Here is a 19,358-nt window from a genome sequence, read left to right on the forward strand (position 1 = left end):
CATGAAAAAATAATACATAGTTTACCACGGAAGAGATAGGCCCGTAAAAACACACAAAAAAAACATATAAAAATAGCCACACGCTAAAAGGTTTCTCAAACATTTTTGACACTGTGAGCCATAACCACTTCCTCTTCAATTTAGCTGAAATGCCCTGTTCACACATATTTTACGAACAATAAGTTAAACTTCAGAGAAAACCTAACAACCTAAGTGCCTCTGAAAACGTCTATATTCTCTATTACTGCTGTTTAAAAAAGTGAACGCGTAGCCCTGTGTGTGCTGAGCTCCCCTCATGTTCTGGTGCAGTGGAGAGACGGAAGGGGAGCCAGCCCCATCTGAGGAGGCCCTCCTTCCCAGTCAAGCCCTCTCTCTCTCAATCTCTCTCTCCCCCTGTTACCTGCTGCCTGGAGGCCCAGAGGTGGAGCTCCGACTGACAGCCTGTGCTACCTGATCACACCTCCCCCGAGCAGCTGCCCTGCTCTCTCCCAGGGCCCCGTCCTTCTCCAACAACACCACCAGGCAACTAATCCTCCAGCCCAACAGCATGCGGAGACGCTCTCCTGTCTTAGCCCAATTTTCCAGTCTGTACCGCACCTGCTAAAGTCTCAGCTCGGGCCTGTATCCTCGTCTTCTTTTTGCTTAGTTGTGACAGTGTGAGACTGTTTTATTGTCTTTTAGACATCTTTATTTACTATTTTTGCTACTATTGTAATGAGTAGTGGTTGTTTGTGTCCGAGCCCAAATAGTGTGTGAATGTGTGTGTGTATGTGTATGTGTGTGTGTGTGTGTATGTGTGTATGTGTATGTGTGTGTGTGCTTTGGAGTATGCATGCATGACAATGAGGTTGTTGTTTGTGAGCCCAAATTGTATGTGTGTGCCTGTGTGCATGTGTGTGCCTGTGTGTGTATCTGTGTGTGCCTGTGTGTGTATCTGTGTGTGCCTGTGTGTGTATCTGTGTGTGCCTGTGTACATGTGTGTGCCTGTGTGTGTATCTGTGTCTGCTCTTGCATTCTGCAAAAAAACACCCTCTCTGTGAATGCTCGGGTGCGCTGAGTCATTTCTGCCTGAGCGATTTCTGTTTTTATATCAGTTTGTAGAGAGAGAGAGAGAGAGAGAGAGAGAGCAAGAGAAAAAAATGGGTTTTGTTCTTGCAATTTCTGAACTTAATTTCATTCCACCTCCATTTGCTTGGAACGAGCGCACGCACAGATAAGAGACCAATGATGAGGAAACATGTACAACACAAGCCCCGGGAGCCCCCTCCGAACGCCGTAAGAGACTTTTACAGGGCCCACTCTCCTCTCTGTCAGCGCATTTATCTACAAATGGATTGCAGGTATCTAGCTAACCATCGGCACAATAACAAGCGTGGAGCAGTGAACCACGCCTTCAGTATGCCCCTTCAAGCCTGGAACTAGCAGTTTGTGACTGCTACGTTCTCATCCACCGTGGGCCAGTGATATTGGTTAGGTGACCTAAGTGTGCACTCTTTTAGCTCTTGCTGCAGTAGAGTGACTACACACTAATGTGTGTGGGGGGGGGGGGGGTTGCGTCTTCCCCACAAACGTTGTGAAGAAAGACAGACTCTAGCTACACCCCTTTTTGAGGAGCAAAGTGTTTATACTTTTACAGAACTGTGCAGTAGCTAGCTCAACCCCCCCTCCAGAAAAGAGGTATAAAAAATGGCCGACATACGCTAGAGCAGTATTTCCTAAAGTCAGTCTTGGGGACCCCAAGGCATGCATGTTTTGGTTTTTGCCCTAGCACTACACAGCTGATTCAAATAACCAAAATAACCAAAAAATGCACCCTTTGGGGTCCCCAGTTTGGGAAACACTGCACTAGAGCATTGCTACTATTACAACAAGCTGTGTAATAATGTGTTGAGCCATCTCACATTCCTTTACCATAGACAAAAAATATTTACATTTTAGACATGTAGCAGATGCTCTTAATCAGAGCAACTTAGAGTAAGTACATACATTTTTATATACTTTTTTCCAAACTGGCCACCCGTGGGACTCGAACCCACAACCCTGGCGTTGCAAGCACCACGCTCTACCAACTGAGCCACATGGGACACTACAACATTATAAAAACACCCACCTGTGTCTTGGTGGTTGCCAGAGGGCTTGAGGGCAGCTGCTGCCAGCCTGGCCATCATCGGGGATATGAGGCCCTTGCTAGCAGAGATCTTCTCCATGATGGAAGAGGCTGAGGCGTAGGAGGTCGGCGTGGATGCCATGGCGCCATCGCTGCCCGCCGAGGAGCAGCCGCCCTGGGACAGTGAGTCGGTGGGCATGGAGTGGGCGCCAGACGACACGGCCGAGATCAGGCTGGCGGCCGAATGGGGCAGCTGCATGGGCAGCCGGGGCATGAGCGGGAAGAAGGGATTGTTGACGCTGGCGAGGGCACTGTTGGACAGCGCCAGTGCCACAGGCATGTTGCTGGGCAGCGCCTGGGATAGCAGGCTTGACATGCGTGCCGAGTGCGGCAGCGAGGAGGTGGGCTTGAGGCCGCTGTGGCCACCGCCGGAGGACGACATCACCGTGGTGGGTGTGGCAAGCAAGTGGGCGCCGGGACCGTTGGACGACTGCTGGGTGGTGGGCGAGGCGCTCAGACTGGAGTTCTTGCTGCTGATGGCCGAGAAGTCCATGAGGTCGTCGTTGCTCGACTCGTCTCCGGGCTCCTCCTTGGGCATCAGGAAGGAGCCGCCAGAGGAGAGGGCCATCACGCCTGAGGAGCGGATGTGGCGGCGCTCGTGCTTGCGCTTGTGGGAGGTCATCTGGCTGGTGGAGGTGAAGGTGAAGCCGCAGCTTGAGCGGATGCAATGGAAGTGGTTGGTGGCCTTGCTGTAGACACAGCCCTCGTATTTGCACTCCTCATACTTATAGAACTTCTTGAAGCCATCCTTGGCATATGCGTCATCCTTGATGTGGTAGCTCTTGTGCTTCTCAATGTCGCACTTGTTCTTGAAGGTGAAGGTGCACCCCGGGCGCCTGTGGAAGGAGGGAGGGAAGCAGGGAGAAAAGTTCAAAAGATGTCACCTAAGATGCTAAGTTACAAGGCCTTTTCTGTACAGTGGAAAAGTTTTGAGGCAGTCGTGGATTGAAGCCACATAATCAAAATACTTCATAATGGAGGAAGGTGACACAATAAACCTCCATTGAGATATCATCGCTTTCACAATTTACCAGAGGTGTTTTAAACAGTGCCAGCTAAGGACCCATTCCAAATGACTGTTCGGCAAAACCAAACATGTTTTCGATTTCAATCTCAATTCTTACAATCCAATTTTTTATGTGGAGCCTACTAGCTCATCGAACCCATAGTATGAAGCAGATTCAAACTGCAGTCTATGAAAAAAAGACATTGATTCCGATTTCTTTGGGCAATCATGGATGCACACATTAAACAAAGTGGTTGGTGTGAGTTAAACTCAAATAGTGTTGAGACCTGGTGAAAAGAGACACCTGTAAATACAATCTCTCTCGATTACGGGGGGTACCCTGTTCTGATCTCCTGACCTGCAGTGGAAGTGGGTGGTCTTCTGCCCGTAGAATTGGCACTCCACCGTCCCACAATCCTCAGTGGCGCGGAACCTCTGAAAGCCATCGTTGATCAGCTGGGCGTTCTTCTTATGGAAGTTCTCGTGAGTCATGACATCGGAGGTGCTGGTGTATACCTTGTTGCAACCCACCTGCAGACAGAGAGGGCAGTGTGGGATTGAAGCTTCTCAGTAATAGGCAAATCAATCGACATATTAATGATTCATTCATCAACTTATTCTTTACTTAACCAGGTATGGTATTGAGAACATCATTTGTTACCATAAGGACCTAAAAGAGGTGTGGAGACAAACCTTCAACTTTATTGACATCAATGAATAAATCTCCGACACCAATCTTTAAGAGACAACCTAGCATTGATTTACATTGTTTTTGTTTGTTCAAATAGCAGTGGTTTAGAACAGTGACTAAGTCAGACTTTTTCACAGCGGGGCCATTAAGAGAACTGAGAAAGGCTCTGTTGAGAAATGAGCTCAGTGTGGTAAGAAAGAGTCTCTGGTGACCTAGAAATTGTAAGACGGACTGAGGTATTTTTTTCAAGTTAGGCTACTTGTCTGTGTGACAAGTCGAGAGACCTTATCAAACATCATGTTAAGTAAAACAAGGCAAGCCTGCTCTGTTTGAAACATTGCGACGTGACAAACTTAAGTAAGAGACAGTGGTATAACTACCAGGGTCGTGTGTGGTTAAAAAATACCTTCCATTTAAGGCTTTCTTTTAAGCTGATGCTATTCATATTCGGAGCGCTACAGTATGCAATCACCGCAACCTAACTGTAACTCACAGAGCAACTTGAGGGGAGGAGGGGGTAAGAGGTGGGCAGGTTGATTGTCACTTTCTTTAGTTTAAAATGTTCTGGTACTCAGGAGCCCTCGGGGCCCGGAGGAAAATACAGCTAATGTTTGAATTAAAAGCAGCAATTGTATATCATCCCTGGCACTTTTTAACCGGCGCAAAAGGGGCAACTTCTCCATATTGAGTCAAACAATGAAAAAAATGCCACTCTGTTTTTTCCCCACTAAATCAGAGGTGCCTGATGCCAACATCTGCAGGTTCTCAGGCCTGTTAAAACAAGGGCTGAAACGTCTTAATAACAATTACGCCGTTAGGGGGGTTTAAAAAAGAATATATCTCTGGCCATCCAAGCCCTGGGCTGCTGGCCTGCCGGTGAGAAAGCACTCGGCGCGATGACACCTTGAAAATAAGCAGATGTGGAAAAAAATTAAACAAATCCGGTGGGGGGAATAATCTTCAACTCGTCGCTTGGTACTAAAAGATGAAAAATTTTCAGTTAATATAAACAAGTAAGTGAATTTTTACCCATGCCAATTAAGGAGCGAGGAGAGAGTAGGGGAGGGAGAGAAGAGTGCTGCCGCCGCTGCTGCAACGACATGGGTTCATCCCTTTCATTTTTATTTTATTTACTTTATGACACCTTTTGTTAAACGCACAAAAACTGCTCTTAAATGGCAATTTGGGCTTAATGGAAAAAAGTGGAAGAAGTGTAATTCCCTTTTATAGATACAGTTAAAGTGCAGAGCTCTCAAGACTCGCAGAGCTCATTGGTGTGCATCTTGTCATGCCTGAGTGGCCTGGTTTTCCCTGGGCTTGGCATGGGGGCCATGTCTCTGCTCACAAATTTTTTCATGTTTTTGGTGGGAGGAGTTTATGCTATACTCTCCATGCCACCCCAAATTTTCCCCTAAATGGTATCACTCGAGAAATAAAAATGACAATCATTTTCCTTATAGGCTTCTGGTAGATTTGGGTGAACTATCCCTTTAAAGGACAGACACACTGAATCTGTATAGCTAGCCAATTCTAGAAAACGACTCCAGTATGTACCGTATATCCGGTACTGTGGTGTGTGGCTCTGGAATGCAACATCAATGAATTATGCATGACTCTACAAAATCCCATTTCACAAGAAGCCTCAGATCTCCATAGGTGACAATGGTCATGGGTCTGTAATGTGTGCCGTGTGTGTGTGTGTTTGTGTGTGAAACAAGAGTGTGTATATGTGTAGCACATTGGGATGTGTGAAACTTACTCCTGAGCCTGAAGTGTCCCCACTTGCGCCAGCGAATAGCTAGCTTTTCGCGTAACGCCGACTGGTAAGACGCTTCAGGAGGGCGGTCACATGTGCTAGCAAAGCAGAGGTCCTGGTTTCGAACCTCGTTGTGAGCCGAAACAGGAGGAAGTGGTATTGGCTAAGCAAGCAGTGTGACGTCCTTTATAGTTGATGCCGTGACCCAGATGTACAGTTGTGCTGGGGTCACTGTTGAGTAAGTTTCAGGGGTGAATGTAGCACATTGGAATGTGTGGAACTTACTCCTCAGCCTGAAATGTCCCCACTAGCGCCAGCGAATAGCTAGCTTTTTGCGTGGTGCCGACTGGTAAGACTCTTCAGGAGGGCGGTCACGTGTTCTAGCAAAGCAGAAGTCCTGGGTTCCAGCCTCAGTGGAAGCCCAATCGGGAGGAAGTAGTACTGGCTAAGCAAGCAGCGTATCTTTGGAGTGTGCGTGCGTGTGTGTTTGGCGTGTGTGTATGAGTGTATGTGTGCATGTGTGTTTACCTGCATGCAGTGGTAGTGGGTGCTCTTCCCGTTGAGGTGGCAGCCATGGTAGTAGACGCTACAGTCGTCCAGTGGGCTGAAGCGCATGAAGCCATGCTGTAGGGAGTTGTCCCTCTTCTTGTGCATATTGTAGTGCCTGATCACGTCTTGTTTGCTGGTGAACCTCTGCCAAGGGACAAAACGCACGGCAACAGATTGGTGTTTATTTAAATAGTCACAAAATCAAGTCACTATTGCTCTGGAAACAGCTGCAAAGCGCAGGAGCCAACTTGCAAAGTAGAAGATGAGGCTGTGTGTGTTGTTATGGAGAGGGCCAGACTCTCTCGGGACTTTATTCATATTTACATACATGGCCTCTATATGTCCAGGGCTATGTATGTGGCACTGATAGGTAGCAACAAAGACATATTTAAGAAGTGGGAAGTCTTCGGCTCGTATCTCTATTATTTTCCATTTCCTCCGTTTTTGTTCAATTAAGATGGATCACTTGACATGCAAGATCACAGTTCCGACGTTCCTGGCTTTTGCAAAATTATGTTCCGTGCAGATGGTTTCTCAGACGTGCAACTGGAGGAAAAAAAATAGACAACAAAACAAACAAACAAACAAGCTAACCAAAAAAAAACGTTTCCCCTTTCAATTCCCTCACCGAGATATGATTCCATTTTTAATTAAAGCATTAACAGTGCAGTTTTCGCGCCGGCTTTGGCTGTAATAAGGAGGGAATATGCTACGATACCCTCCTCAAAATGAAAAAGCCTCCTACACGGAGGAGCGGAGAAGAAAAACAGAAAAGGGACTCTGGAGAGACCTAGAGCAACCAAATCTGCAGTAATTGGGCTTAAGCTGATGTTACAGGAACTGTAACTAGAGAAGCCTGAATCAATGACTCTGGAGCTACTTATATCCATATTTATGTACAGTAGAGAGATAGATCAGGGGGAAAATGTAATTCAATCATTCTAAAACACATACAATTGCTCCTACAAAGTATGGTAATTCCTGGTGTATCAAGCATTTGTATCACCAAGGCCCAAATGAATGGCAGCTGGTTGCCTGCCATTCCTTAGTTCTTGACCCATTTCCCACCCCTGAAGTTTTATCTTCTGCAACCCTGTAACTTACAGTAGTACTGTATCATTCTGGCTGAGGATTTGTCACCAATAACTGATCTATTGATTTTCCATAGAAACATTTTTCATTCTGGAAATGATTATCTTTGGCAGTAAATGAGGACGTGATGAGAAGTTGAGCTGCGGATGTCCCACTGCGTTTGATCCGCCATGGAAGCCAAAATAAGCCTGGTGATAGCTGACTAGGGTAGAAGAGCCTCTTTTCAGTTGAAGTCTGGGAGCTGGAAGCCACTTGACATGCACCATGTATTTTAGGATTCCCACCACTGTAGAGGATGCACACACAGGCCCATGAAAGGAGAATGCCACTGAGCCTGGCAGCAGGATAATATTCCAGGAGTGTGTCATGTAACATTTCATGAATTATCACTACCAAAGGAGGTGCTTATCTTAGCTAGGCCGTTTTTTTGCCGGATATGTACACCCAAATGTCTAGATTTTGAGCTCTGCACTTCAAGTCAATGACAGATGGGGACTTGACCTGATAACCCCAACGAAAATTCTAAAGGACGACTTGAAATCATTTCAAAGCCTTTTTTCTCTCCAATACATTCAGCCAAGTATCCATCCTGTCGAACGGTGAAAGCATGACTTGTGACAAGTCATAGATGTTATGCTTTGTGATTGGAGCTACAGATGCCTTCATTCGGAAAAACGGACGGGAAGGACGGAAAAACATACCGCTCAAGTTGCGTGAGGATCTGACGTCTTTGACAAATACACGTGTGTTTGTCTAACTCTTTTAGACCATATGCTAAGGCAAACACACAGGCCGGTAGTCTGATCTCCTTAACACTTGTTTCCCTCCCTCCCTGTGCCGTACATGATAACTCTTGGGACTGGGACAAGATTAATAACGTGAAAGGGGATTAAAAGCAGACCCAGAGCAACGGCAGATGTCTCCAGGAAAATTATAAAAAAACACATCGAAAAGGAACCATATTTCAAGCATATTTACAATTAACCCAGGATAAAAGGCCAATTGTCAAAGACCAACTGTGCACGGAATCAGCTTAGGGAGAGAAAAAAAAAGCCTTTGCTCTCAATTGGACAGGTGGCAGCAGTCATAACCTGTTCGGTGGACACACGTCAACAACGTTTCATCTGTGCATGCCTTTGTTGGGCATGAGCAGAGATGAAGTGATGACATATTATTCATCTCTGTATATCCTAGAACCCTTCGTTTTCCCCGTCAAGAGGTCAGGAAGACACGGAAGAGGATTCAAACTCTGTGCTCATACACTTCCCCGTATTTGTGAACGGGACACTGAGTTATAGAGACGTCTCTGAATCACCCAGCGAAACCGTCTCTATGGGTTCTCGCTAGCTGAAGTTGAGACAGTAGGGGATGTAGAGTAGAGTACAGCACAGCGCAGTACATTTGGAGGCACTGAACCATGGCTGTTAAGAGTACAGCATTACCCCCACTGCTGTTATCTCGTTTGTCATGGTGACACGAGGCAAGGCCTAGACTAGAGAGAGGGGAAGCCTGCAATTTGTGGGAGATGGGGAAACAAGGCAAACATGTGTCTGACTAGGCCACCTAAATAGGGGGTGTACAGTGTCCATTTTAGGTCAACATTACAAAACCTTGTATAAGTAATAGGGACTTCTGTCATCGGGAGTGGGGACATTTGTCATAGGGAGTGGGGACTTTTATCAGAGGGAGTAGGGACTTAAGTCATAGGAATAGCCTAAAACGTACACCTTAAGAGTTGTTCACCAGGGTGTATGGTGAATATTGTAGGACATTCTCACAAAACGTGTCATAGCAAGGGACTTTTGTCATAGTGCTGTAGGGGTGTCCTAAAATGTATAACGTATGGGGCGTTCAGCACACAGCTACTCACCTGGTAGTTGCACTCCGTGTCCATGCAGTGGTAATGCTCCCTGTATTGGTAGGCACAATGCACATGTCCGCAGTGCTGGCTCCCCGAGAACCTGGAAGTCAAGTGACAAAGAAAAAGGGTACAGAGTTACATCACGGGCCATGTGGACTTTACACTGAGTGATTTTGTCATGACTAATCAAGGTACAGGTGTAAAAGCTGTGGACACTCCAATGCTTCTTCATAGAAGACAGTCATAGAGCAGACGTTATCTTCACAAAAAAGGGGCTGAAAAATTATGTTATTGTGGTATAAAATCATGCATGCTATTTTGCAATGATAGTATTGTCTGAATATATACTCCCTCCCTAATTCTCTTGGGTGCATCCTTCCTTTTCTTCTGGCGATTAGTGAGCAAATGGACAAAAACATCACCTTCGTGGAGGGAAACACTTGTTTCTATTCCCGAAACTTAACCTAACCCAAATTTCCCCCCTTTAACATTCAAGGTGTCTGTCACTACCAAAAGGAAATCCAATCACCTCACAGAGAACTACCTCCTAATCCTAACCATACCTCCAAAACAACTCATCTCGTCACGCAAATACGTCTGTTTTCCGCACACCGCCACAATTGACTCGCCTGTCACACCAATTTCGACTCAAATTAGCTCCGTTTATTTCAAAAGCAGCCGGTACACAGACACTTATTAAACTGTAAACCCCACGCATGATTCCCCTCATTTGCCTTTTAAACCTTGCCAAATCAATGTTGTGGAGTTCTCTCTCAGGTTAACGGCGCTTGCTTTAATCAAAGGAAGGTTAGGTTCTGCTGAGAGGCTTGAGTGGATCTACACGCTACTGCCGCCCCCTCCCGTCCCCGTCCTCCTCCTCTTGACTGTAAGAGTCTGACTCGGTAAAGACTTATCCAGGTAAAAGAGTGGGCACCATTTTCCTTGTGCGTTTACTGATGACTGTTAAAAAACCTCCAATTACGACTGAAAACACACAAATAAACATTTGCACTGCCGCTGCCAAGAGCACCATCTGCTCTCTCCCTCACTCGTTCTCTCTCTTTCTACCTCTCTCCCTCACTCGTTCTCTCTCTTTCTACCTCTCTCCCTCACTCGTTCTCTCTCTTTCTACCTCTCTCCCTCACTCGTTCTCTCTCTTTCTACCTCTCTCCCTCACTCGTTCTCTCTCTTTCTACCTCTCTCCCTCACTCGTTCTCTCTCTTTCTACCTCTCTCCTCACTCGTTCTCTCTCTTTCTACCTCTCTCCCTCACTCGTTCTCTCTCTTTCTACCTCTCTCCCTCACTCGTTCTCTCTCTTTCTACCTCTCTCCCTCACTCGTTCTCTCTCTTTCTACCTCTCTTTCTCTCTCTCTCTCTCTGTTTTTTTGTTGTTGTTGCCTGTAGCCTGTATGACTATCCTAGGGCTGCATTTACAGATCACTTTGCGGAGTTCATTAGGCTAATTGAACGGCAAATCCACTACCTTTTAAAAGTTGGTGGTGTGGTGGGGGGCTCAGGGTATGGTGGTGGTGGTGGTGGTGGTAGGGGCTTCGGGAAGGTTTGACGGCTTCTTTAGAAAAAAAAAAAAAACAGAAATGGAGCTAACAGTAGAGTACATTACACACACACACACACACGGTCACACACACCAACCAACTCTCCCACCATCGGTGCTTTTCTCAGCCCTACTCCTCTATGGACTGTGCATGTACACACGTATTCGGACACACGCACACGCTCACGTACACACACGCACACACAGCCCCCCTGGGACTGTGGCCCACCCCTCTGCTCATTGCCCAGCTGTATCACTTTGCCTATGGACAATTCCCACTTGCCGCGTCAGGGGGCCTAATGGGCCGCTGCTATTCAGCTGCAGATTAAATATTAATATCACAACGATACAGAGATTGCGGCACATCTCCTGTTACAATAGAGTCAACGCAGATCAAAGTGCCGCGGAAATAGTGGGTGCATGAAAGCATTTAAAGAGGGAAAACTGCGACTAAACACTACCAGGGAAGCTCTTTAAAACATCAAACTGGTGCGCGGCAAGGAGATAAATAACTTTTCCCCCCTTGGTTGGTGAGGGGGAGGGGGGTGGAAGGTGGGAGTCAACAACATTTACAAAGCTGGGTTTTTAGCATAAATGTGCGCTCATTAGTTGTGGCTCCAGAGAGATGAACCTCCCCCTACCCCTACCCCCCTCCCCCCAGTCTACATTTGCCCTTTTTATGAGTCCTCCTTTTCTGTCTTTTTTCCTCCCTCCTCTTCCCTTTCTTTTTTTCGCTCTCTCTCCCCAACACGGAAATTGAAACTGTATCTGGGCTTATCTGCAGCCTCCCCGTGCATCAACTACCGAGATGTTTAGACAAATTTTATGCATTATGCAGCGCAAATATCAAAACAGTTCTTGGCAGTGCCAGCAGAAGCCTCATTAAAAATTCCTTAATTAAATCTGCAAAATGTAATCAGTCCAAGGAAGGTTTTTGTGTGTGTGTGTGTGTGTGTATGTGTGTGTGCATGATGAAAATGTGTGTGTCTGTCAGTGACAGTGCTTTTGATTTGTGCCCTTCATGTTACGGTTTGGAGAAGTAATCATTAACGCCAATGCCACTTTGGGCTTTTGAAACAGTGCTTTTCCTTTCTTTTTAAAGTGAAGAAATAAACGAGTGACAATCACCTTTCTAGTGTGGAGTTCAAAATGACTGGAGAATGGGACACTGTGTTGTCTATTGAAATATGAGATTACCTTGCAATGTTTTGCCTCCGGGTTTTGTGAGTGATAAAGAGGACAATTCAGTGACCATGCAGCCATGTAACCAACAGTTTCACTCTATATTCGTTACATACACCGCCGCACAGTACGCTTGAACTACTCAAGACTGACATGCAAAGTGTTCCAGTATACTGTAGTAACTTTGTAAGAACTTCTCGACCTCAAACAGAGTAAGTACAACCATCTTGTCAGCACACCTCTCACCACCATAGAAACCATCTCATGCCTTGTTCCTCCTAACAGAATTCCACTTCCTTTCAGTCCATAAACTCGGCCTCTTACTATTTCCCTCACTTTGCAGCACAGAACTTGACCTCTACCACTATTTTACACATCTAGTTTCATCACTGTGTAAAATACGCCATCAGTTAATAAAAAAGCTTTGTCTCAACGTCCGGGACAACATTTGCTTCACCGGAGAGGGAGGATTTGCATACCTGGCGATATATTTCTGGTACAGGTTGACGTCCTCTGTGACAGGTTTCTCAGGTGGTAAGCCGTTCCTAATACAAGCAAACACAGAAAGAGACAGGATTAATGGGGTATTGGGTGCACTGTTAATAAAAACTACAGCCACAATATTTACCTACAACCTGTTTCAAACTACGGCAATTAATATACATTTTCTGTGACGCGACAGCGGTTTTCACATGGGTTTGAATCAGGAAGGTATGAACACACTTTTGCATGGCTTTCCAACAATGAAAGGCAAAAGGCAGTGGAAAAGCGCTATTTTGGAGAGTGCTCATATGCAAATCTAGATAATGGGGATAGGCAAAATCTTTTCTAAAGGTCCCTAAGGACCCTGCCTCCAAAGGCTGTTGTCATGTCTCATCAGGAGTATGGACTGAGTTCAAACAGAAGGAGAAGACAGGGTTCGATGGAACAGAAGGCATTGGTTCAGCTAGCGACAAGTTGGGTAGAACCAATAGAACTAGACTGGGGGGAGGTGAATGAACTGAGTCCAATCATCAGAAACACATTAAGTTTAAACATTGCATGGTTCCTACTGAAATGTGACCTGCCTTGAGAGGGACCCACTTTTTTCCTAGCGCTTAACCAGGGCTAGCTTCCCAAACCCCCTCGTTTGCTAGCACTAACAATGCGGAGGGCTCCGTATAGCTCCACATTGACATGATTGGTTGATGGTAGGTGGGGGCGGTACGTCCTGTATTAACACAAACTCACTTCCTGACAACTTCTTTCCCAATAGCTCTGCTCTGCTAAGCGCAAGAAATATGAAAGCCCTGAAGTCTGAGTTGGCTGCATCGCACTCAACGCTGTATGGTCACCTCAGACGTCGGATTGACCATGTAGTGTCTTTTAGTGTTCAGCCTAGGCCCTGTGACTCTCTGGTAAGTTAGTCACAGCTGCAAAGTCATTAAAGGGACAGTTGTTCCACCCCAGCCAAAGGAGGAAGTCAGTCACTTTGCGATGACTGTGCTAAATCAGTCTCCGAAGAGAGCGCCCAGCAGGTAAACACTTCATGGGCCTTCGCTACTCATCACATCGTGGATCTATTGGCACCATGCGCTATTTCACACTACATTCGCATCGGCTGTTGTGGAGGTGGCAATTACCTTTGCGTTAGGCTAACTGACTCGCAGTGGCAGTTAAGTGTATGTGAGACGCCCATTATCTCCCAGGTGTCCCACAGAGACAATTTAGGAGAATTGTGCAATATTAAAACCTGGAATCATTTCAAAACGCAAGCTAAATAAATCGGGGGAGGATTCAGTTGACGGGTTATTTGATTTAATAATTCAGGGAGGTTTGCATAGGCAACTTTTGGTGCAATGACATAATTTTGTGAGAGATTTTTATTATTTCCTTGGCTATTTTTGTCATGAGCGGCCAATTTTCACTACTGGGATCTCACAACTCATTCAAGAAAATGTATGACTTGAATAAACGCGTAATATACAATATATAGTATACAGTACACACATTAATATTGCTGTGTGAGAAAAGCTTAGCATGTTTCTCATGCAGATCTTCTGTACCTATGTGGTGTCGTTCAGCTAAAGTGTCATTCAAGTCATCTGAAGAGGTTCTTACTTGACAGAGGACACAGTGCCCGTGGTGATGGAGTCGGTCTTGGAGAAGCTGGACTTCATGTAGTCGGAGGTGTTGAAGCCCAAGTGGCCTGTCTGATCCATGATGAGTCCTGGGGGGCCCGTGGCCCCAGCGGAGGAGGCCGAGGTGGCAGCCACTGGTGTCCCCGGGTTCCCAGGTGTGGCAGGCAGAACGCTGGGCATCAGCGAGGACTCGGGCCTCCCCGGCATCAGCTTCTGGATGTTCTTGATATCATACTTGGACGGGCGGCCCACCTTCCCCGTTTTATAGGCGATGGCGCCCCCCATGTCAGTGTTCCCGTCGCCGGGCTTGAAGAGGTGCAGGTACCGAACATTCTCCAGGTCGTACTTGGATGGCTTCTTGTAAGCATTGCCATTCTGCTGGCTCCGCAGGCTTTCACCCATCTTCAGCTTCTGGATGAAGAAGTCATACTTGGAGGCTCGGGAGGCCATGTTCTGGAGGTGGGAGGTGGGGTTGGTTGGTGGGGGATTGTGCCCAAGGTTGTGCCCCTGCCCTTGCCCCTGCTTGTGGTCCAGGCTGGAGTGATAAATCTGGCCCTCGGCCCCGGAATGGCACCCCCCAGAGGCGGCCATCTGGGCCTGGAGCAGGGCATTCTTCTCCTGGGCCAGCTTGGAGTTGAGGTCCTCTTGTTTGGGGTTGGTGTGGATGGGCCAGGGCAGGGTCTCACCAGCCTTCAGCTTGCGGATGTACTCCTCATACTTGGAAAAGCGGGCTCGCCGCGTGGCCTCCTCGCTGCTCAGGGAGGATGGGTCAGAGCCTGAGGTAGCGGCTTTGAGCTTCTCGAAGCTGATCTTCTTGGCCAGCTCGTCCCTCACCTGCTGGTCGTCGTAGCCAAACATGCCCAGGAACTCGTTCATTGTGTTGGCTGCGTAGTCTCGCAGAGTGGACGCCTCTCCTGCACAGAACAGGGAGGAGCAGAGAGAACAGAGCCCTTAGGTAAGATATGTGATACACCGTTTTTGTATGACCTCTTTGTCTAAGTGTCATGTTCTATTGACCGTCAATAGATTCTTCTATCCAAAAATCATAAAACCAAGAAAGGGGAAGCAAAAGCACTGTACAAAGCTGAAAAGGGCTGATTCTTTGTCAGTCATTTTATGCCGAACGTAATGGGAAATGAACTAAAACATTCCATGGGACTTCCCCAGTCAGTCTTCTGACTTGGAAATTACCTGTCCTACTATCCTCACCTAACACTTTAGATACACACCAATTGTACAAAACTTCCTCAAATCGAGTTTGCCCCTCAGAACAGCCTCTATTTGTCAGGGAATGGACTACAAAGTGTCGAAAGCACTCCCCATGTTGACTCCACAGTTCTGTCAAGTTGGCTGGATGTCCTTTGGGTGGTGGACCATTCTTGATACACAGGGGAACAAGCAGCGTTGCGGTTCTTGACACAAACCGGTGAGCCTGGCACCTACTACCATACCCTGTTCAAAGGCCCTTGAATCTTTTGTCTTGTCCATTCACCCCCTGAATGACACGCATACACAATCCATGTCTCATGGCTAAAAAATCCTTCTTTAACCTGTCTCCTCCCCTTCATCTACATTGATTGAAGTGGATTTAACAAGTGACATCAATAAGGGATCATAGCTTTCACCTGGATTTACTTGTCAGTCGATGTCATGGAAAGAGAAGATACCATTTAATCTCTTGTATATTGTTGAATGCTTGAGAATTTGAAATAGGTTACAAGGTTTCATTTTTCTCAGTGAAAGACCTTACTAATGGGCCTTCTGATTATGACAACATTCCAGAAACGTGTTCCCTTTAGTAAAAAACATTATTTCAAGTCCATCGCGTCTCTATCTACGGAAGCCACATATGTGCTTTTACATATTTGTGAACTGAAACGCCACTTTTTTATTTTAAGAGTCCATTAAATTGAACAACCTCCCCAAGGACATGGGGACATGTAGTAAATGTATAGTTTAATTGCATTATGTGGAGATTAATTATGGCTCATTAACTTTCATCCAGGTTAGCGCAAGAGGTCAGCAAGTTGGGGGAAAGGGAGGGAAAAAATGTGCTTGAAAAAAAGAGGGGGAAGACAGAGCACTGCATAGCTATCCCTTATTAAGACACGCCACTAGCAGTAGAGAGAGTGTGTGTGTGTGTGTGTGTGTGTGTGTGTGTGTGTGTGTGTGTGTGTGTGTGTGTGTACGTATGAGAAAGAGATTGAGAGAGTGTATGTATATGTGTATGCGTGCGTCTGAGAAAGGGAGAGCATGACACACAGAGAGAGAGAGGGAGATAGAGGGAGGGAGAGAGAGAGAGAGAGAGAGAGAGATGATACAGAGAGAGAGAGAGAGAGAGAGAGAGAGAGAGATGATACAGAGAGAGAGAGAGAGATATGATACAGAGAGAGAGAGAGAGATGATACAGAGAGATGATACAGAGAGGATGAAACCCTTGGGCATTCAGCTTTTCCTTTCTTAACAGTAGTGTTTACTGATCCAGATCTATTCCAAAAATCTTGCCTGGTGTCAGTTTGGATGTCAGATAAGATATCATGAACACAGCCACTACGCTCCAGATGACAACTTCACTTAGGTGTCATGTAAAACTTTTGGCATTCTTGGTTCCATTCTGGCCACGGGCCCAGGACCCCGCTCCTCCAGACCTTTTCTTAATTTATTTGATTGCTTTTTTCATCGCTAACGCACACACACAAGGCGGGGCCAGCGGTAATACCAGCCGCCGTCCTGGTAATTAATACAAAAAGATTTCAGCTCTCGTCTCGGATTTCTGTGTTATTGCTAAATCGGTCGCCTCTCCCCCACATGCCTTTTCACATCTCCTTCACAGAGTGTAAAATAATCCCCAAATTTCCATCAGCGTCGCCGGGGTTACTGCTCTCTGTGGCACATTGGTATGAAAGGGGATCTGGTGGATCGAAAGGGCATGAAAAATGTAAGAGAAATGGATCAGGTATTTGTATTTGAGAGGAAATTCCTGCCTGTTTTGTCACATATCATCTGATCAATCCAGCATGTTTGTACATTTGTGTTTGACGACTGAGTGAGCTAGATAAGATAACGTAGATAAGATAGTACTTTATTAATGGGCACTAGATTTATCTGAGTTTATCAAGCAGCCCGTTGACTTTCACCTACTTCTCAATTCAGGAGGACCTCCATACAAAAAAATATCATTTCTGTAATTCTGTTGGCTCAGTTGGTAGATCCAAGATCCTGGTTGGTTTCCTGCTGGGATCCCCAATATGAAAACTACTGTAAGTCGCTTTCAACAAAAGTGTCTGCTAAATACATGATCATATCATTATCTACTTATACAGACATGTACCAAATGTGTTGTCCTAAGATACACCTTGACATTAGTGTGTGGTTTAGTCATGGGAGCGTTTACTGTACTCTACATCCATGGGCTTCTACTGTAGCAGGGTCATGACGTCTAGCATGGTTAGCCAGGCCGCCTCAGGTCATATCATATAGCTCTAATGATAGGACCGTCTTCACATCTTCGAAGCATGGGACAAGAAATTCCACTGGTTCCAGGAATAGTAGTATATGAGTCAAAAAGTTTCAATGACAAAATGTTCAGCTGGGGACCGCTTTTAACCCCAAGTAAAAGGACAGCTTTGACCCCCAAGTGGTGAGTCTGCTAAACATGCTAATTATAATATGGTTGCACTGCACTGTATCTTAAATAGTTGATGTCTTGTATGTGTATTTATTGATGTTCATTTCTTGTTGTAATGCATCTTTTTAATTTACTACTATTATTGTGAGGTAAGCAATATTCTGGGTAGAGCCGTTCCATCAATCAGAGCTTTTAAAATGGGGCTTAAAACACATTTCTTCAGATTGTCTTTCTCATAGTCCTAATACGTAAAAGTATTTTTAGCACATAGCCTACTATTGCTATTCCCAGCCTTGATTCTAAAAGTGATCTTTTAATATCATTTTTATTTTATTATTATTTTGATGACAAAAACACAACCTTACACTTGCACAATCCTAACTTTATTTTAGTATTATTATTAAGGTAGTACTTTTATTATCATTGTTTTGCAGTGGTTTTAGTATATTATACCGAACAAAAATATAAACACAACATGTAACAATTTAAAAGATTTTACTGGAGTTATAGTTCATATAAGGAAATCAGGCAATTGAAATACATTCATTAGGCCCTAATCTATGGATTTGACATGACTGGGAGTACAGATATGCATCTGTTGGTCACAGATACCTTTACAAAAAAGTAGGGGTGTGAAGCAATAAACCAGTCAGTATCTGGTGTGACCACCATTTGCCTCATGCAGCATGACACATCTCCTTCATATGGAGTTGATCAGGCTGTTGATTGTGGCCTGTGGAATGTTGTCACACTCCTCTTCAATGGCTGTGCGAAGTTGCTGGATATTGGCAGGAACTAGAACACGCTGTCATATACGTTGATCCAGAGCATCCCAAACATGCTCAATGGGTGACATGTCTGGTGAGTATGCAGGCCAATGAAGAACTGGGACATTGTCAGCGTCCAAGATTTGTGTATAGATCCTTGCGACATGGGGCTGTGCATTATCATGCTGAAACATGAGGTTATGGCGGCGGATGAATGACACGACAATGGGCCTCAGGATCTCGCCACGGTAACTCTGTGCATTCAAATTGCCATCGATAAAATGCAATTGTGTTCGTTGTCCGTAGCTTATGTCTGCCCATATCAGAAACCCACCGCCATCTTGTCTCATCGCTGCAACTCCCCAAAGGGCTCGGGAGAGGCGGAGGTCGAGTCATACACCCGAAGTCAGCCTGCAGGCGCCCATCCCGCCACAAGGAGTCACTAGAGCGTGATGAGTCAAGTAAAGAACCCCCGGCCAAACCCTCCCCTCACCCAGACGACACTGGGCCAATTGTGCTCCACACTATGGGGTGTGTGGGCAGGGCGGTTGTGACAAAGCCTGGGATCGAACCCGGGTCTGTAGTGACGCCTCAAGCACTGCATGATCATGCTGATTAATCAGCTTCTTGATACGCCACATGTCAGGTGAATGGATTATTTTGGCAAAGGAAAAATGCTCACTAACAGGGATGTAAAAAAATAAAATGTGCACAACATTTGGGAGAAATAAACTTTTTGTGTGTATGGAACATTTCTGGGATGTTTAATTTCGTCTCACGAAACATGGGACCAACACATGGCGTTTATATTTCTGTTCAGTGTATAAAACGGGTTGTTTGGATCCTGGGTGCGGATTGGTTGATAACAAGGAGTTATAGCACCACAATCCAAAGGTAATGCCTGTTAACAGTTCCATTTGATTTATCAATGCGTATCCACTGTCCCATAGCCCAGCCAGTCAATTTATAAATTTAATTTCCCTC

General features: G+C 45.7%; 1 protein-coding gene and 1 non-coding gene across 8 annotated transcripts in view; both read right to left on the minus strand.

The window, feature by feature from the left end:
• casz1 (castor zinc finger 1) overlaps positions 1 to 19,358 on the minus strand; it is a 253,053-nt gene that overhangs the window by 15,667 nt on the left and 218,028 nt on the right. For 4 of the 7 annotated variants that reach the window (XM_065020716.1, XM_065020714.1, XM_065020718.1 and 1 more), the window contains 7 exons: positions 13,960 to 14,893; positions 12,339 to 12,404; positions 10,606 to 10,692; positions 9,132 to 9,222; positions 6,149 to 6,313; positions 3,532 to 3,704; positions 2,111 to 3,003 (listed from right to left, as the gene is read on the minus strand). In XM_065020716.1, coding sequence (XP_064876788.1) covers positions 2,111 to 3,003; positions 3,532 to 3,704; positions 6,149 to 6,313; positions 9,132 to 9,222; positions 10,606 to 10,692; positions 12,339 to 12,404; positions 13,960 to 14,893 — 2,409 coding nt within the window. The remainder of the gene's footprint in view (positions 1 to 2,110; positions 3,004 to 3,531; positions 3,705 to 6,148; positions 6,314 to 9,131; positions 9,223 to 10,605; positions 10,693 to 12,338; positions 12,405 to 13,959; positions 14,894 to 19,358) is intronic. The other 3 variants (XM_029664545.2, XM_065020715.1, XM_065020717.1) reach the window with 2 other exon arrangements.
• trnaa-ugc (transfer RNA alanine (anticodon UGC)) lies at positions 2,002 to 2,084 on the minus strand. Its single transcript has one exon. It is a non-coding gene; the product is annotated as a tRNA-Ala (tRNA).

The sequence above is a fragment of the Oncorhynchus nerka genome, linkage group LG7 (assembly GCF_034236695.1).
Source record: "Oncorhynchus nerka isolate Pitt River linkage group LG7, Oner_Uvic_2.0, whole genome shotgun sequence".
NCBI classification, from domain to species: Eukaryota; Metazoa; Chordata; class Actinopteri; order Salmoniformes; family Salmonidae; genus Oncorhynchus; species Oncorhynchus nerka.